Raw genomic sequence first — 15,464 nt, forward strand, 5'->3', positions numbered from 1 at the left:
GGAGTAGAGAGGAAGTGGCCTGTTGAATAACTGGATGCCAGCCTGTGTTGGTAGATAAGAGCCTGTCCTTATTACTATCCAGAGCTCCCAGGAGGGCGGAGAAAACAATCAGGGACAGCTGTATTCGGCCTCATTGCTCACAGCTGTTATCTGTCCTCTGCTGACGTGCACCATGCCTGAAGAGATTCTCTCAAGTTGTAAATATAAATGAGGCAAGATGTGAAATATGCTTCTAGAGGAAGGCATTTCTTCATGCTCGTCCGTGATTTGATTCCTCATTTTAAGCTCTCACTTTGACAGTTTGATAGGAGAATTTCACTTGAATAGAAGAGGACCATCATCACGTCAAGGCAAGTCATTTCACTCTCGCCTCTACTATGCAAAGGACCATAATGATTCAGGCTGTCTGTGGTTTAATGGTGACTGTGACATCTGAGAAAAGAGGGTGGGAGCCTGTATCAGCTCAGCAGTGACAGTAAAAGACAACTGACTGATTACATTGGGACCCAAATACGGAATCTGAAAGCCGCGAGAAAGACTAAACTAGTCACGAGGTTTCTGACAAGTTTCCCACCCAGAGCACAGTTTCCTGGAAGACCTGTGTGAGGGACTGCATGCCTTGAGTCAGCTCTGGCAGCGTGTCTGTGCTCACAGCTAGACTCGTCACCACAAACAAATTCCAAATAAAACCCCAACCACTGTGACCGACACCACAAGCTCTGACACAAACACTGAGGGTCCTTTTATTTAAGAAAGAATGACCTGCTCTTCTAAAACCTGACAAGGCCACACAAACCCTGCTGAAAGTATTTCAAAATACTTTGCAGGAATTTAACTGCACGGTGTTGACATCTGTGTATTTTCCAAGTCGTTTTCAACAGCTCATCTTTGTGCAGTTCTTTACACTCCCTAACCTTTCATGTAAAAACAAAAAGAAGCACAGCACAGTTGGAGTTACAAGAAAACTCACTTGTGACCTAAATGGAAACTAGTGATCTAAGATGAATACAAGTCTTAAGTAAAAAAGAAAATAATGAGTCAAGTGTCTAACACATGACACAGATGAAACAAAACTGAAGGCCTGTCCAAACAAAGCAAAACAGTCTCCATAAGCTGTCAATGTAAAGAGAAGGGTTTTCAAATCTTATCAAAGCTCCCAATGTTAATTCAACCTCTAATAATCAAGGTTTAGTTTAGATACCATGATCCATTTGATATTACACACCCTCTTCTCATAACCTTGCTACATTAGAGGAAGATATAGCATGCCCCTTTATCACAGTTATCATGAAGAACACATGTACAATGTAAACACAGACCAGCACCTTTTCATACATTATTATCAATGACGTTTCACAGGGGCTATGTTGACACAAGTCTTTGTATTAATTTGTCATGTCTGTGTGGTCCTGCGTATATCAATGACCCCGTTAGCTCTCCGAAGTGAACAGTGTGGTCCAAACTACCATGGCTACGTACACCTTCAGCGTCCTGTGCGCCTTGGGCGTTTTTGCTGCTCTTCAGGTTCCATGCACCTTGGCTCTGGTAAGTGAAATAAAATGTCCTCTCTAATAGGGATTCATATTGAGTATATCATTCTTGGTATGTTATCTTAAAAATCTAGCTTTTTCTAAACATACATTATTTTTATTTTTGCTTCAAACGTGCAATAAACTAACCCAATATTTCTCTCTCATCTCTGAAAACCGTACCTAAAGTGTGAGTATTTGAAATTATTATTTTCCTTTATTACAAGATTTAATATAATCATACACATTCACACTTCACCAAATCTTGTTTTTTGGTTTTAATTGTGTTTATATAGGCTTCAATGGATCATCCACAAAGTTGACTGCAGGCCAAACTGACCCGACTGAGATTGTGAACAAGCATAACGACCTGAGAAGAAATGTTCAGCCTTCTGCAAGCAACATGTTGGAAATAGTAAAATCCCGATAATGCACCAAATTATTTTATAATTTCAAAAGCATAGTGTGCTTCCTCAAAATGTTTACTGAGCATGGATTCTTTTTTTTTGATCTAGTCTAGCTTGATTTGATTTCACACATTGTGCAGCATTTATCTATAAAGGAAGGAATCTCTGTGTGTAGTAAGTGTATGTCCTTCTGGATTTCTTTTATTAAATATCTCAAGAACCGTTAATCCAATCTACTTCACACTTGGCGGGTGTAGTGCTGGGTACCCAACAACGTGTCGTGTCCAAATAAAAAAACAAAACTAAGCGATTGCTGTGTTAAGCTGCGGTGCATGTATTCGCAGCGGGCTACCGGCGATTAATACGCCTTTTAGAAAACTGAAGTGTATTTTACTGTGTGTGTGTTTCTGACCGCTGGATATAGCAAACTAACTTTACAACTGAACTCTTCTTCGCTTGCCTTAACAAACACGAGCGGATATCCTACAGGGACCTCGTCACTCTGCCGTGCAACTCAAATTAAAGGCCAGGAGCTTCCCTCAAGCATTGCGATGGACTCTCAAAAAGTTACCGACAAGGCCAAAATACTTGATTGTTTCAGCCTCAGGATTCAGTCATTCAGTCCTCAACATGAGTGTTCCTCAGTTGAGACTGTTGGTCTAGATCCTTCTAGTCAGTCTTTTACTTTCAGTCCTATCACAGTTTCAGATGTAAATAAAGCCCTCAAGCATTTGGACACAACAAAATCTGCACTCCCTGATAAACTGGATCCCTACTTTTTAAAGCTAGCAGGAAATGTTAATATGCTATAATAAATTAATAACTAATATTTTTAATCTGTGTTTGAACACAAATGTCATTCCTCCCATCTGGAAATCAGCCTTTGTGGTTCCCCTGCTAAAAGGTGGTGACCCTACCATCTTAACTACAGACCAATCTCTAAACTGTCTGTAAACTGCTAATTAAATCCATGCTTTAATGTTATTTTATAACAGTCAATCGACTAATGTTAAGCCTGTTTGGAAATTACTACCTCCGCTGCAGTGTTAATTTCGTTAAAGATGATAATAACGAGACGCACTGCCGTCGCAATGGGCCCGTTCCAAACAGGCACGTTTGGAACGGGCACTGCACTAGGATCAGTGAAAGATTAAAATGATTTTCCAGACAACACCCAGCACTTGGAGATTTCTGGTGTATATACTTTAGTGGCTGATCTGTCATCTGCTTCCCACAGAGCTGGAGCAGTGAGGCTGCAGCCAACGCTCAGAGATGGGCCAACACCTGCTCGATGAAGCACAGCCCTGACAGCTCCAGAAAAATCAGCAGTAAGTTCACTATAACACCTATTGTTTTTAAAACAAACAAACAAAAAAAACACCTATAGTTTACAAAAAGTCAGTGCAATGATCAGACGGGTCTTAGTTTATTAGTTTATGCACAGTACAACGTAGTGAGAATTTGTTTTCGCATGTAACCCATCCTAATAAGATTGGACACCCCTGACCTTAAGTTTAGATTGTGGGACAGCCAAGACGCCCAAGACTGATATCCTGTCCTGTGTGGGCAAGTTCTGCACCAATTGTCCAGCTGTTATAAACTGGACAAGCTGCTTCTGGTGATATTGGGGCTTCTCTGTTGTTTAGACTCTCATGCTCTCTTTGAGTTCTGCCAGCTTCCTTAGCACCTGGCCATACCTGTAACCACCCTGAGCCAAGGTGGTCTTGCAGCCACGCAGGATAGCTAAGCCGTTTCACACAGGCCATAGATCTTTCTGGGCTGGACCATCGTGCCAGATTGGCTGGGTTAGGAAAGGTGTTATACCTGGCTCTGAATAAAAAGCAATCTTGCCTGAGGGATCTTCCACAAATCACTCTATCCCATTAACCTTTTGGATTGCTTTGTCCACTGGCCTTGGTAACACTAGCTAACAGACTACCAAGAACTTGTCTTTCTCCATTCTTGTCATTTCTGTGACCACCAATTTCTTTTCTTCTTTTGTTAAAGCTTTTGACCAAAGTTTTTGTGACTCACTCCAGCCTGTAAAACATCTTCCTTTTTGAATTCTTCTGACGAGTTCTTGGTGCTTTGATCTAGAGATGGCATTGTCCACACGGTCTTCTGCCTTCCACGCTCTCCCTGTCCAGATCTGGGTACCAGCATTTGTGACCAGTTGGTCACATGACTGTCTCTCTGAGTTCCAGCACCAGCCTGGTCTTCTCCAGACTGTACCCAAGCGAAATCTTCTTCACTGGTAGCTCTGGTCAATCCTTTTCAAACCCTCTTTCAGTTGGTCTGTGACTGCAGCTGCAATGTGCATGTCCTGGAGATCAGCTGTTTATTCACTGTCAACGCAGCAATGGTGCCTCTGCAAAACAGTCTTGGAGAGGAACTTGTTTTGGTGAAACATTTGCAGGAGGGAAGTTCTAGAATTGCTAAATCCCCACATAAGAAAATGACACATGAAGTAACGGTTTACAGAAAAAAGTAACGAATGAATTTTCTTTTATGTGTGATCAGGAGTTAAAAGCATCTTCATAATGGTTTTTAAGAAGACTAAAGTATCTCTCTCCACCTCTTTAACTGTAGCTAGTGGCTGTGGAGAGAACCTGTACATGTCCAGCTGGGAGGACACGTGGAGCAATGCTATCCAGAGCTGGTACAACGAGATAAAGAACTGGCGCTACGGAGTGGGAGCTACCAATGGAGGAGTGGTCGGACACTTCACACAGGTGCACTTATATCTTAGTTTTTAAAGCTGTTTGTTAATTCTGAGTAACTTGCATCCAAATGTCCATCACTTGCTTGAAATTAAAAACAGTATTATACAACAGAACATTAATGCCGTGAGCTCTGATGTGTTTTATCTCATGTTCTCTGCACAGCTTGTTTGGTACAGGTCCAACAAGGTTGGGTGTGGTATGGCCTACTGTTCCAACTCTAGTTACAAGTACTTCTACGTCTGCCAATACTGCCCACCGTAAGTACAAAACATTTTTATTTTTCAATGGAAAGTCAAGCATATGTCTCACTTTTAGTGAATACTTATATGAATATTTCTTGGGTTAAAATTCTGTGTTTTGAGTGTCTAAGCTGTTATGTTTAATATTTGATGCCTTGGGATACATTACAGTGGAAACTACCAGTACGCTCGCCCCTACACATCAGGACCCTCCTGCGGTGACTGCCCCAATGCTTGCAACAACAAATTGTGCAGTAAGTGGCAAATACAGCACTGGAAGACTTAATCTTCTCATCCATTTTTGTGAATGAAAATTGGATTTTGTATGTGTGACATGGATATATTAAGAGATCAAGCCATAGACATGTACACATGTACAAGCTAGCACCGCCGCTAAAGTTGGCTAGCTTATGTTAGCCAGCCTGCTGGTTCATGATGGAAGCCGGGAGTAACGTTATCGGTGCTGAGGAGGACCAAAGCTATGAGGAGGCCATCGTTGCGAATTTATCATCCACACCGATTTGACTAACTCCTGAGCTTAATTTGAAAATCTGAAGCTTTTGAGAGGCATCTTGACTTCAGCAATTAACATTACACATGAACTTTGTTTTCAAGTTATGCAATCATCATTTAGTTATTTAAAATCTAAAACTGATTTTATTCTGACCACCGCTGCCACTGTTTCAGTAACTTTCATCATGAAAATTACTGTCAATCTGTAAATTTAACGTTACCAAAATTATGCACATTTACTGTTATTCTGCATAATGACCATTTTCCCAAATAAACCGTAACATGCCATATGTAATTGGCCCCTGTTCTTATCTAATATTATTTATTAAAATGTTGCTTGTTTGTGGTGATGGGTTTCAAAATACAGTGATCACTGTTTACTGTCCATGGTGTCTGTTGCCAATGGTCACTTAGCTGTGTGTGCGCTGTCATGTGTGGGCACATGACATGTAGTTGGTTTTGTGTAAGAGGTGGTTGCTTTCATGCATTTTGTCATACATAATAATGTTTGCAGTACTATAAGAGTACACAATTAGCTGGGCTGGTAGCTTGCTTTTTTCTGACAAGGGAAGGGAGTCATAGGGCCAAAGTTTAAGAGTCACGGTTCGCTACTGCATTGCGGGTTCCCACAAGGTTCCATTCTAGAGCCCATTCTGTTTTCTGTATACATGCTTCCTGTCAGCCAAATTATTCATAAATATGCTTCCACTGTTATGCTGAAGACAGAGAGCTCTATCTCCCCTGAAACCAAACAACTGGTCCAGCCTAATCAGTATCATGAACTGCCTTAAGGTGTTGGATGGCACAAACGTTTACAGCTAAATGAAAGAAAGTCTGAAGTTCTTCTATTTTGCCCGTTGCACTCCATCAAAGTGATTACTAACAGTCTTTGCAACCTGTCCACCCTTGTGGAACCCCAGGTAAAAAAAATCATAAGAAGTTGTAGGACTCCAATCTGAATAGTGAGCTCTCTTGGGTTATGTTTTGTACTCATTTACACATCCATTCTCCTCTCTGTATCTTGCAGCCAACGCCTGTCCCTACACTGATCAGTATAGTAACTGTGCTGATCTGAAGAAGCAGTGGGGCTGCACACAAAGCGAGGTGGCCTCTTGGTGTCCCGCCTCCTGCAAGTGCAGCTCTGAGATTATTTAAATGTCCACATGGGCTGTGACCATAGACTGTAGAAAACAGGCTCTGACGCATCATACAGTTTCAATAAAAGATACTTATCTTTAAAGCTTGTGTCCTACTGCTGATTACTGAACAGGTCAAACAGCCAGATGACAGACCCCAGTGCACTAGTTAGTAGTAATGGAGTACACACACACACGCACACACTTATTTATGCTATTTTAATTGAAAATGGAATAGTTTTTTTATTAACAGTTTATAGATGTTTAAAGTTGTCATTATTGGTGGCAGAATGAGCCCTTTATAACCAGTAGGACGTCAGTTTTCTTCTATGCAATAAAACTATGAATGCAATAAACCTCATGCAGCCAGCACGACACCAAGAGAGAAGTAAATAATGCTAAACTGCACTAAGAACAGGAAACGTTCACTCATACAGTGCATTCATAGACTTAATTTCCTTCGTACATCAACAATCGCTGCAAATTTTTCTTTTGACGATGATTAAAATGTGAGCTGTGATTAGAAAACGTTTACTCAACACACCATTCTGTTGCTATATCTCAATTGAAACATCACTTTGACTACAAAAACCTCTAAAGGAAAGCAAGCTCAGGTTTGAGATGTGAACTAGGTCACTGCAAAGTTAAGCGGTGCAGAGCAGAAAGCTGCAAGATCTTACCTTTAGGCTCGCTGCACTGCCAGAGTGGTCAGCCTGAGGAAGTGGCATATTTAATACACAGAGTGTAACATACATGGCTCAGTTTCCTTCCTTTTTGAGTTCACACACAGAGCCTAGTATTGTGCAATTTGGAGACGGAAAACAGAGACACTGCTGGTTGTTTATATCTCACATTTTATTTTTGGTGTGCAGAAAGTGTTTCTATGATGCCGTGATCTTTAGGTGCAATAGGTAATGAATAAAAGAATACAAATCACAAAATTCAGTGTAGAAGAGTTTTTATTTGAAATTGTGTATTTGACCAACATTGCCATTTTTGTTTTTCATAAATTACCTGCCATCCTTAACTTCCAGACAGTTGCTGTGAAGAGCAAAGACAAAAGGACTGAACAAAAACTGTTCATCTCAGAAATAATTTTCAACTACCCACACACATTTACACAAACGAGGCATGATGAATTACTGAATACTGGGCACAGACAGCCTCTCTTTATCAATTTTTCGACCAACAGCCACACCTGACAGTTTTGCTTCACCTGCAGAATGTCACTAAAAGCATAACGACCATGAAGAGATACAAAATGACAACACAATGCAAAATGCAACTAGAGATGCAAAAAGACTACAGAGAGATGTAAACTGACCATAAAACGATGTAAAACAACCAAAAAGAAATGCAAAATGACCACAAAAAGACACAAAATAACCAATAAGAGATCAAAAATGATTACAAATCCAAAGGGGCGCAAAAGAACTTCAAAGATGCAAGACAACCATAGAAAGACACAAAGACATTTATTATTGTTTGTAGAACATTTTGTCTCTTTTAGTCTAGATGTCTTGCTTCTATGTAGGATAGGTGGGGGGCCTTTTACATGTCTGTGCCCAGTTTCTCATAATCCATCCACCCATACAGTAAACATACAGTACGCACACACATACACACTCAAACATTGAATAATTATCTCCAAAATGTCATTAACAAAACCAAAAATGTCTAAAATACTAAACATTGGTGCTGTATAAAGAAAATAGAAAAATAACAACCATAAACACACAATGACAACATCTGGCAGGTGAAACTTTTATTTTTCTACAGCAAAACTTTTCATGTTGGGTGTTTTTCTGGCTGCTCTCCAGATGTGTTGCAGCAGAAACAATTGTTTCCAGATTGCCACGTGTTTCTTGAAGAGCCCCTGCCAATAAAAGCAATCCCAGTATAAAAAGATCTTTCAGCAATAAAAGTTTTTTTTCCCTTTTACTTTATTCTCATCAGAGGAAATACTTTGGAGCCACTCAATGTCTTTGGTGCAGCTGCATTGATAAAACTGTCTTTATAAAACTTTTCTCTATAAAATCATTTATAAAAACATCATTAAAAACAAATATACAGCTATCACACATTGACTAATTTTACACATTTTGGGGAATCAGACATATCACAAAAAACCTGGATGGAACTTAATGTTGGGATCAATGGGGTTTGAACACACAAAACCTTTATGAATGTGTTCATGTGGACTGAGGCCAGTTGTGCAGACCAATATAGCTTTCTTTGGAAATTAAAGGTCCATTGGATATTGTCTCTGATTTTAAGCAGTCTGTAGAAACGTCTTGAGCTGTAGCGTCTCTTCCACTGATAGCCTATCGTGGTAGAAACTGAGCCCGGCCAGGACCTCGATGTCTCGGACTCGCGCCGTGTGAAATTGCAGCCAATCATCCACCCAGGAGGTCAGGTTGGAGCCGTTCTGAAGAACAACATAAAAGAAGGGGAAATTATAAAGAGAAGAGGAACAAAGAAAATGTATTACACCATAATTTTTTCCACTGTCCATCTGACAGCGGGTTTTCACAGAAGGCTGACATGTAGAAACGAGTAGGAGAGGAGTTAGTGGTGTTACTCACAGCACAGCTCTCACTGTGGTCAGGTCTGTGGGGCAGGATGAAGGACTTGGCCCGCAGGGGACCCTCACAGTTAACAGGACTGAAGGTCGGGTTCCCACAGCTGGTCAGGATCACGTAGAAATGTGTCGGGATGGGAGCTTCATTCCTGGAGAATCATGAGATCACAGAGTTTAAGAAACTGCTACCTCTTTTCCAGAAAGCTCTCAATTTAACTTTTGATGTGTGTTTATATTACATGACCTTGTTGCTGGGGTGGACATGGTCAACAATCTTTAAAAAAATGACCTGCTGGTTATGTCAAAGCCCTTAAAAAGAATTTTTATATATACATATATACTTACAAATCTCACGTCACAAACCTATTTCAATATGTCACTTTAGGCTCTGAAAAGATATAATCCTGCCTGGAGTGTGTGCTGCTGAATTACCCTGAGATTGCTTTGAGTGCATCAACGTTTCCATCATAGTCTTTATCGAATATCGGCCCACTCATGACGTTAACTCCGTTCAGCTGCTGTGAATATTTTGGAAGCAGGACATCATGGAAATGGGTCCAAACATCTGTGGGTAGGGAAAATACAAGAACTTTTTAGTTCTCCAAAAATACATCTCCATAATACTGTGGTCTACAGAGAGAAGCCGGTGATTAAATCATTACAACTTAAAATTGAAAGGAATAATTGCCCTACCAGCAACTCTAAAGTTAAACAATTAACAAGTTATATCTTGTTTGTTTAATCTGTACAAAAACCAAAGTGTAAAAACAAGAAATAACATGTTAATCAGTGAGCTTGAGCGGTGCTGGTAGGTGGATTGTGTTACCTTTTCAGGACCAGGCTGTTTCCTTCTATTTCCAGTCTTTATGCTAAGCTAAGATAAGATAAAATAAGATTTCAGTCTCCTGGCTGTAGCTTTGTATTTAGCATACAGACATGAGAATAGTAGCAATCTTCTTATCTAACTCTCAGAAAGAAAGTGAATATACTTATATTCCAAAATGCATTGTACTTTCATTTAAAGTGCCCTTCATGTAAAGCAAGTGTTCAACAAAGTTTTTTATATGTTGACTGTATTGTATATGGATTTGTTTTTATTTGATTATGTTAAGTTATTTTATGTGTCTGTATTGTCCTATTTAAGTCAATAAACTAACATCCATAAAAGGTTCACAGAGTGTAGACACAGTGATGTGCCACCAGGGGGAAGCATCTGTTAGCTGTTTAATATACTAGTGCAGTGCCCGTTGAAAATGCGCCTGTTTGGAACCTGTTTGGAACGGGCCAATTGCTTGGCCTGTGGTATTGCTGCTTGTAGAATTCATCAAAACCAAATTGTACCCCAAAATTACTTACTGAAGGACCCCAAACCACTTCATATGCAACTCCCCTGTATACCCTACTACTGAATTACTGATTTACCTGACAGAGAACATTGCAGATTCCGAATGTAATCACAAAATATGACAGTGACAATATGGAGTAATCAGACACTAGCCTCATGGACTCATGGCAGAATGCTACCCACCTGGACGGTTATGAGAGCTAATCAGCAAATATCTGCATTAATCAACTACCAGAACTGGACTGTGTGTGTGTGTGTGTGTGCATGTATGTGTGTTTGTGCGCAGAGAGAGAGAGAGAGAGAGAGAGAGAGAGAGAGATCTTGTGTCGTATTATCGTTAACGTATTTAACATTTCAGCAGAGGTGTTCATTTCCATACAGGTTTAGTGGCTTGAGTCTGATGAAAAGTGCTGTGTCTGCCGGTTCAGCTATGAGATTTTCTCGCATTGCACAGCGCTGTGAAGGAATAATCTCCGAGATTACTTAATATTCTGCCTCTGGTTAGAAGTGGTGAATGTAGGCTACAGCTCACAGCAAGTTAATACGGTATAGTGTCTGGTTTTTGTTTGATATTTAGTGTTGGCAAATGGCTTTTTGTTGAGTTTCCTCTTAGCGAAAAAATAGACACGGAAAAGCGTAGCGCCTTTTTTTCGCCAACCTTATTCCACAGAACAGTCGCGATGTTCCTTTCAGCTATCCGCTCATGCTCCAGGAAAGTGAAGAGAAGTTAGTTTGGTATATCCAGGAATCATCATGTAGCCCCTCCCCCACTCACATTTTAGCTGCCAAAGCTCCGCTGTTTTCTTCGACCCTCTCTGTGTCTGGTGTTGTGCTCAGTCAGTGTGCAGTGTGAGAGGGGGAGTGGCCAGCGGCTAGAGCAGCAAAAGCCAATGTGTGCTTCTTTTACTGATATATATTTAACGATATTTTTTGCATTTCTAATCCAAACAACGTCAAACTTGGCACTGCACTTACTCGTGCCCGTAGCAAGACACCTGTCAAGTTTGAAATCCATCGGACTAACGGTTTGAGAGATATGCGCATAACACACAGACAGGCTGACAGATAGATGTTCCTGCAATTTATAGATACATTGGCTTCCAACATACACAAACAACAGTACCGTCGGGGTTTTCCTTTCAATGGGACCTCATACTAGGAGCGAGAGTTTCCATTTATAGTGTGGGTGGCCCCAGGGAAACCAGAGCTGTGTTTTCTTAAAGACTCAACTTTTCAATGCATTAATCACTCAACACAATAAACAAGTTTCAACAAAAGCATGGCTCCTCTGTGCAGCCGAGCATGTTATATAGATCAATTGAAAGCGCACAGTCTGGTGAATCAGAAAAGTGAATCTTATTGTGAAGAAAACTGCGCTGTCGGCAGTAGGATAGCAAGAGGATTAACTCTGGGAAAGTTCTTCAAAATAAACCTTTAATTGTGCTTTACAGAAGGAGTTTAACTAAATTAAAGTACAGTAGTCCCATATAATCACAGTGGTTAGATCTTTGGACTCCTGTTATGTGTATTTAAAAACCAAAAGTATAGCCTGTTTTTAGAAAAAAAGTATAATATTGACCAATGAAAATGGCTCATGAGAACAAACAAACCACAATACCTGCTCTTGGAAAACGTGAGTGTTTAAAACACAAAACAGAGCATGGCATAATGTCTAGCTGTGATCAAGAGTATTTCTTCAGTTCGCCAGGTAATTAAGTTGTTTAGCTCTCATTCAGCTCAAAAGCTCTCATTCACTTGGCAAATTAACCCTTCTGACAACTCTGGAATTAAATCTTTAAATCGTGCATCATCATGATTCCAATTTCCAGTTATAAAAACCAGGAGCCGATACATATTTGGAAGACAGTGTGGAAGGAAAAGTTCTCCCAAGTCCAATTCAGTGGCTGGTTCAGATGAGTTTTATTCACTGCGCAGTGGAGAAAGAAGCTCACAAGAAGCTGTAGGATTCTCTCTGACCAGAATGAGTTTCTAGCCAGGGTTTTATACAAGGTTACAGGAAACAAATTAATAAACAAAAGCTGAGAAGACAATCAACTCACAAGTCTGTCTGAGTAGATTTGCATAGAGTCAATACTGTCTGCTAATCAAAAGTGCTCTGATTAGTTAAGGATGACCTATTGTTGGAGCCAACCTGGGCCCCAACAAAATGTCTCACTCCACAGTGATCAATGCAAAATGCTTTGTTTTAACACTAAACTAGAGCAAAGGCAGACAGACTTAATTAAATCAGGAGACACTAAAAGTTGTTGATCAGGTAAAATCTTACTTAATCAGTGAACAGGAAAGAGGATATCAGGATAAAATGAGACTAAAACTGTTAGGTAATTCATTTCATTTTTCAAGACAGACGTACCTTTAAATGCAGGGAACATTGGTGCCATGTTGCTCGTGATTAGAGAGTCTGCCTCGGCTCCCTCGGCACTCAGATCTATAAAGTAAAAAATGAGAGAAAAAGTTAAACACAAATTGCATGTTGTAAAAGTCTGACATGTGTATTGTGAAAAGAAGGACTAAACTTCACATGTTGGTGGGGCTAAATACAGAGGGGTTAAGTGATTTATGGCTCCAACTAACCTCTATCTATGATTTTTGATAAATGTATTAATTATTTTGTCTAAAACTGTCAGAAAATATTGAAAAATGTCCTAGGTGATGTCACCATCTTATTTTGTCTGACCAACAGATCAAACACCTAAGATATTACATTTACAATGATATAAAACTTACAAAATCTGCAGATATAGGCTGGAACAAGAAATTATGGAGCATTTTTGCTTAAAAAATGAATCAGTTAAAATAGTTACTGAGAAATTGTGTGGTGATTACTAATCGATCAGCTAATCATTGCAGCTCTAAATTGCACAAATCACAGTCTGGGATCACTTTCTACCACAGCCATGAGGAACATAAAATGTCTAATTTTCTCACAGCTGTTGGAGAGCTTTTACTTCTCTCTTTCAGTCACATATTCTTTTGTGGAGCTACCTGAAACCTGAATTTCATTAAACATACAGTGAATCTACAGTGTCTCATTTAGGGGGGACGGGACACTCTTTACAGCTGCAAACCAAAACGCATGGGTGCATTTTTACATGAGAATGTGGCTCTAAAACATGTCAACTTGAATTGAACACCCGGCTGGGGACAGGCGTGCTATGACCTCCTCCGCCGCGCCGCGACGCACGCGCCGCGCCTGCGCCTTGCGCCGCGCCGCGACGCGCCGCGCGCGCACACCCGCGCACGCACGCACGCACACACACTCACTGGGGGGATGCAACAGGCCGAAGGACAGAGCGGGGTTGTTTCTGTAGCGCACACACAGCTGGCTGGCGGCCGGTGGGATGCGTACGTCAGCACGAACACACTCCTCCAACTCTGGACTCAGGGGTCGGACTCTGGTCTGAGAGAGAGGATCAGTCAGTGATGGACAGTGCGAAGTGAGAAGTGTTGCGTAAGATCACTTGGCTTGGTTTTGCTTCGCCTGTGTATATAGGCCAGTGAGAGCATTGCCCTGTTTCTGTTTGCAGAGATCTCTAAAAACAATAAACTCAGCTCACTCCCCTCCCCTGTCATACAAGACAATTACAGGTTGTTGGTTGTTTTTTTTTAAATAAAATGTGCTTTTTGAATTTCCTTTGTTTTAGGGCTCACCATTTCCAAGAAGGACGATTAAATTGTTTACTATGGGGGCACTGTTAAATATGTAAACTTCAAATTAATTAATTCATATTCCAATTAATTGCTTGCATAATGAAAGTGTCATGGTTTGGCTGTGCTTCTCCTTTATGTCTCTAGTTGGTCCTTGGTCCCCTGTTTGTCTTCTCTGCATGTGTGTGTATGTGTGTGTGTGTTGCCAATCTACCTGCACACCTGCAACTCATCCATTCATCAAGCTCCAGCAGTATAACTACCTTGGCTCTGCACTCCAGTCTTCAACAGTTTGTTCAGGTCATCTATATAGTACTTATGCCACAGCCAAACCAAAACAAAACTCTAGTTTCAACTCTAAGTTTTCCTTAAAATTTATATACAGTAGCTCTTAACAGGAACCTTTTGTGAAATTATTAGGACATTACGAACAGATTACCCCGATTACAGGCAGAAAAATAAAGCACCAAAAGCTATGCATATTTTCAAACATCCTGTACAAGAATAGAAATGTAGCATGGCTTCATTCTTTTCTTTGATTAATTGATTTTCTAGTGGGAAAACTAGCTTGAAGCTCACTTTATATGGAGTTGTAAACTTTGACAGGCTGTGAAATTGAAGTTTTCTGTGGGTGTACAACACATAATCCAGTAGAGGCTGATGGAAATTAGTGTTGCAGGAATCATAAAGATTTTGACCTGATGAGGCACTAATTGAAAACTGACATTATGAAAATTCACCCTGAGGGGGATCATGAATGTTTGTACCAAATTTTGTTGCAATCAGTTTAAATGTTGTTATATAATTTTACTCAAAACCACAAATGCCAAACTCAAGGTGGTGCTAGAGGAAAAGTCCACTGGTAGAAGTTGAGATATTTACAGATGATTACCCTTCCCTTGTGTGTAGTTGGTTCCCTGTTTGTCTTCTATTTCTGTCTGCGTGTGTGTGTTTGTGTGGGTATCCGGGTGTGGCGATCCTCCACTCCTGCTGCCAATCGACCTGCACACCTGCAACTCATCCATTCATCAAGCTCCAGCAGTATAACTACCTCGGCTCTGCGCTTCTGTTTCCGATAGTTTGTTCAGTTCACCTACGTAATACTAATGCCTCTGTCAAACTAGACTCTAGTTAACTGTTCCTTATGTTTTCCTTAAAGTTGTGTTTACTTATACATCAGGGTCATTCACTGCCTGTGATACCTGACTGCCTCGACCATGAATGTCTCTAAAAAACATCATGGCAACCCAATTTAATCGTTGTTGAGACATATCACTCTGGACCAAAGCGTTGGACCGATATTACCATCCATTGAGCCACGC

At 40.4% G+C, this 15,464-nt stretch overlaps 2 protein-coding genes across 2 annotated transcripts in view; one reads left to right on the top strand and one right to left on the bottom strand.

Annotated features, from left to right (window-relative positions):
• Window positions 1-200: 200 nt before the first annotated feature.
• On the top strand, window positions 201-6,651 carry LOC120546473 (cysteine-rich venom protein ophanin-like). The gene is made up of 8 exons (XM_039781401.1): window positions 201-350; window positions 1,435-1,545; window positions 1,826-1,944; window positions 3,174-3,264; window positions 4,526-4,668; window positions 4,822-4,916; window positions 5,070-5,152; window positions 6,439-6,651. Exons 2-8 carry the CDS (start codon window positions 1,530-1,532, stop codon window positions 6,564-6,566), a joined length of 675 nt encoding a protein of 224 aa, XP_039637335.1. The 5' UTR covers window positions 201-350; window positions 1,435-1,529; the 3' UTR covers window positions 6,567-6,651.
• Window positions 6,652-7,488: 837 nt separating this feature from the next.
• Window positions 7,489-15,464, bottom strand: part of enpp1 (ectonucleotide pyrophosphatase/phosphodiesterase 1) — a 43,922-nt gene continuing 35,946 nt past the window's right edge. The window contains exons 19-23 of the mRNA XM_039781402.1: window positions 13,759-13,894; window positions 12,848-12,922; window positions 9,561-9,693; window positions 9,133-9,277; window positions 7,489-8,975 (exon numbers count right to left, since the gene is read on the bottom strand). Of these exons, the coding sequence (XP_039637336.1) occupies window positions 8,820-8,975; window positions 9,133-9,277; window positions 9,561-9,693; window positions 12,848-12,922; window positions 13,759-13,894 (645 nt within the window). The 3' untranslated portion in view covers window positions 7,489-8,819. The remainder of the gene's footprint in view (window positions 8,976-9,132; window positions 9,278-9,560; window positions 9,694-12,847; window positions 12,923-13,758; window positions 13,895-15,464) is intronic.

Source organism: Perca fluviatilis, chromosome 18 (assembly GCF_010015445.1).
Source record: "Perca fluviatilis chromosome 18, GENO_Pfluv_1.0, whole genome shotgun sequence".
In the NCBI taxonomy this organism is placed as follows: Eukaryota; Metazoa; Chordata; class Actinopteri; order Perciformes; family Percidae; genus Perca; species Perca fluviatilis.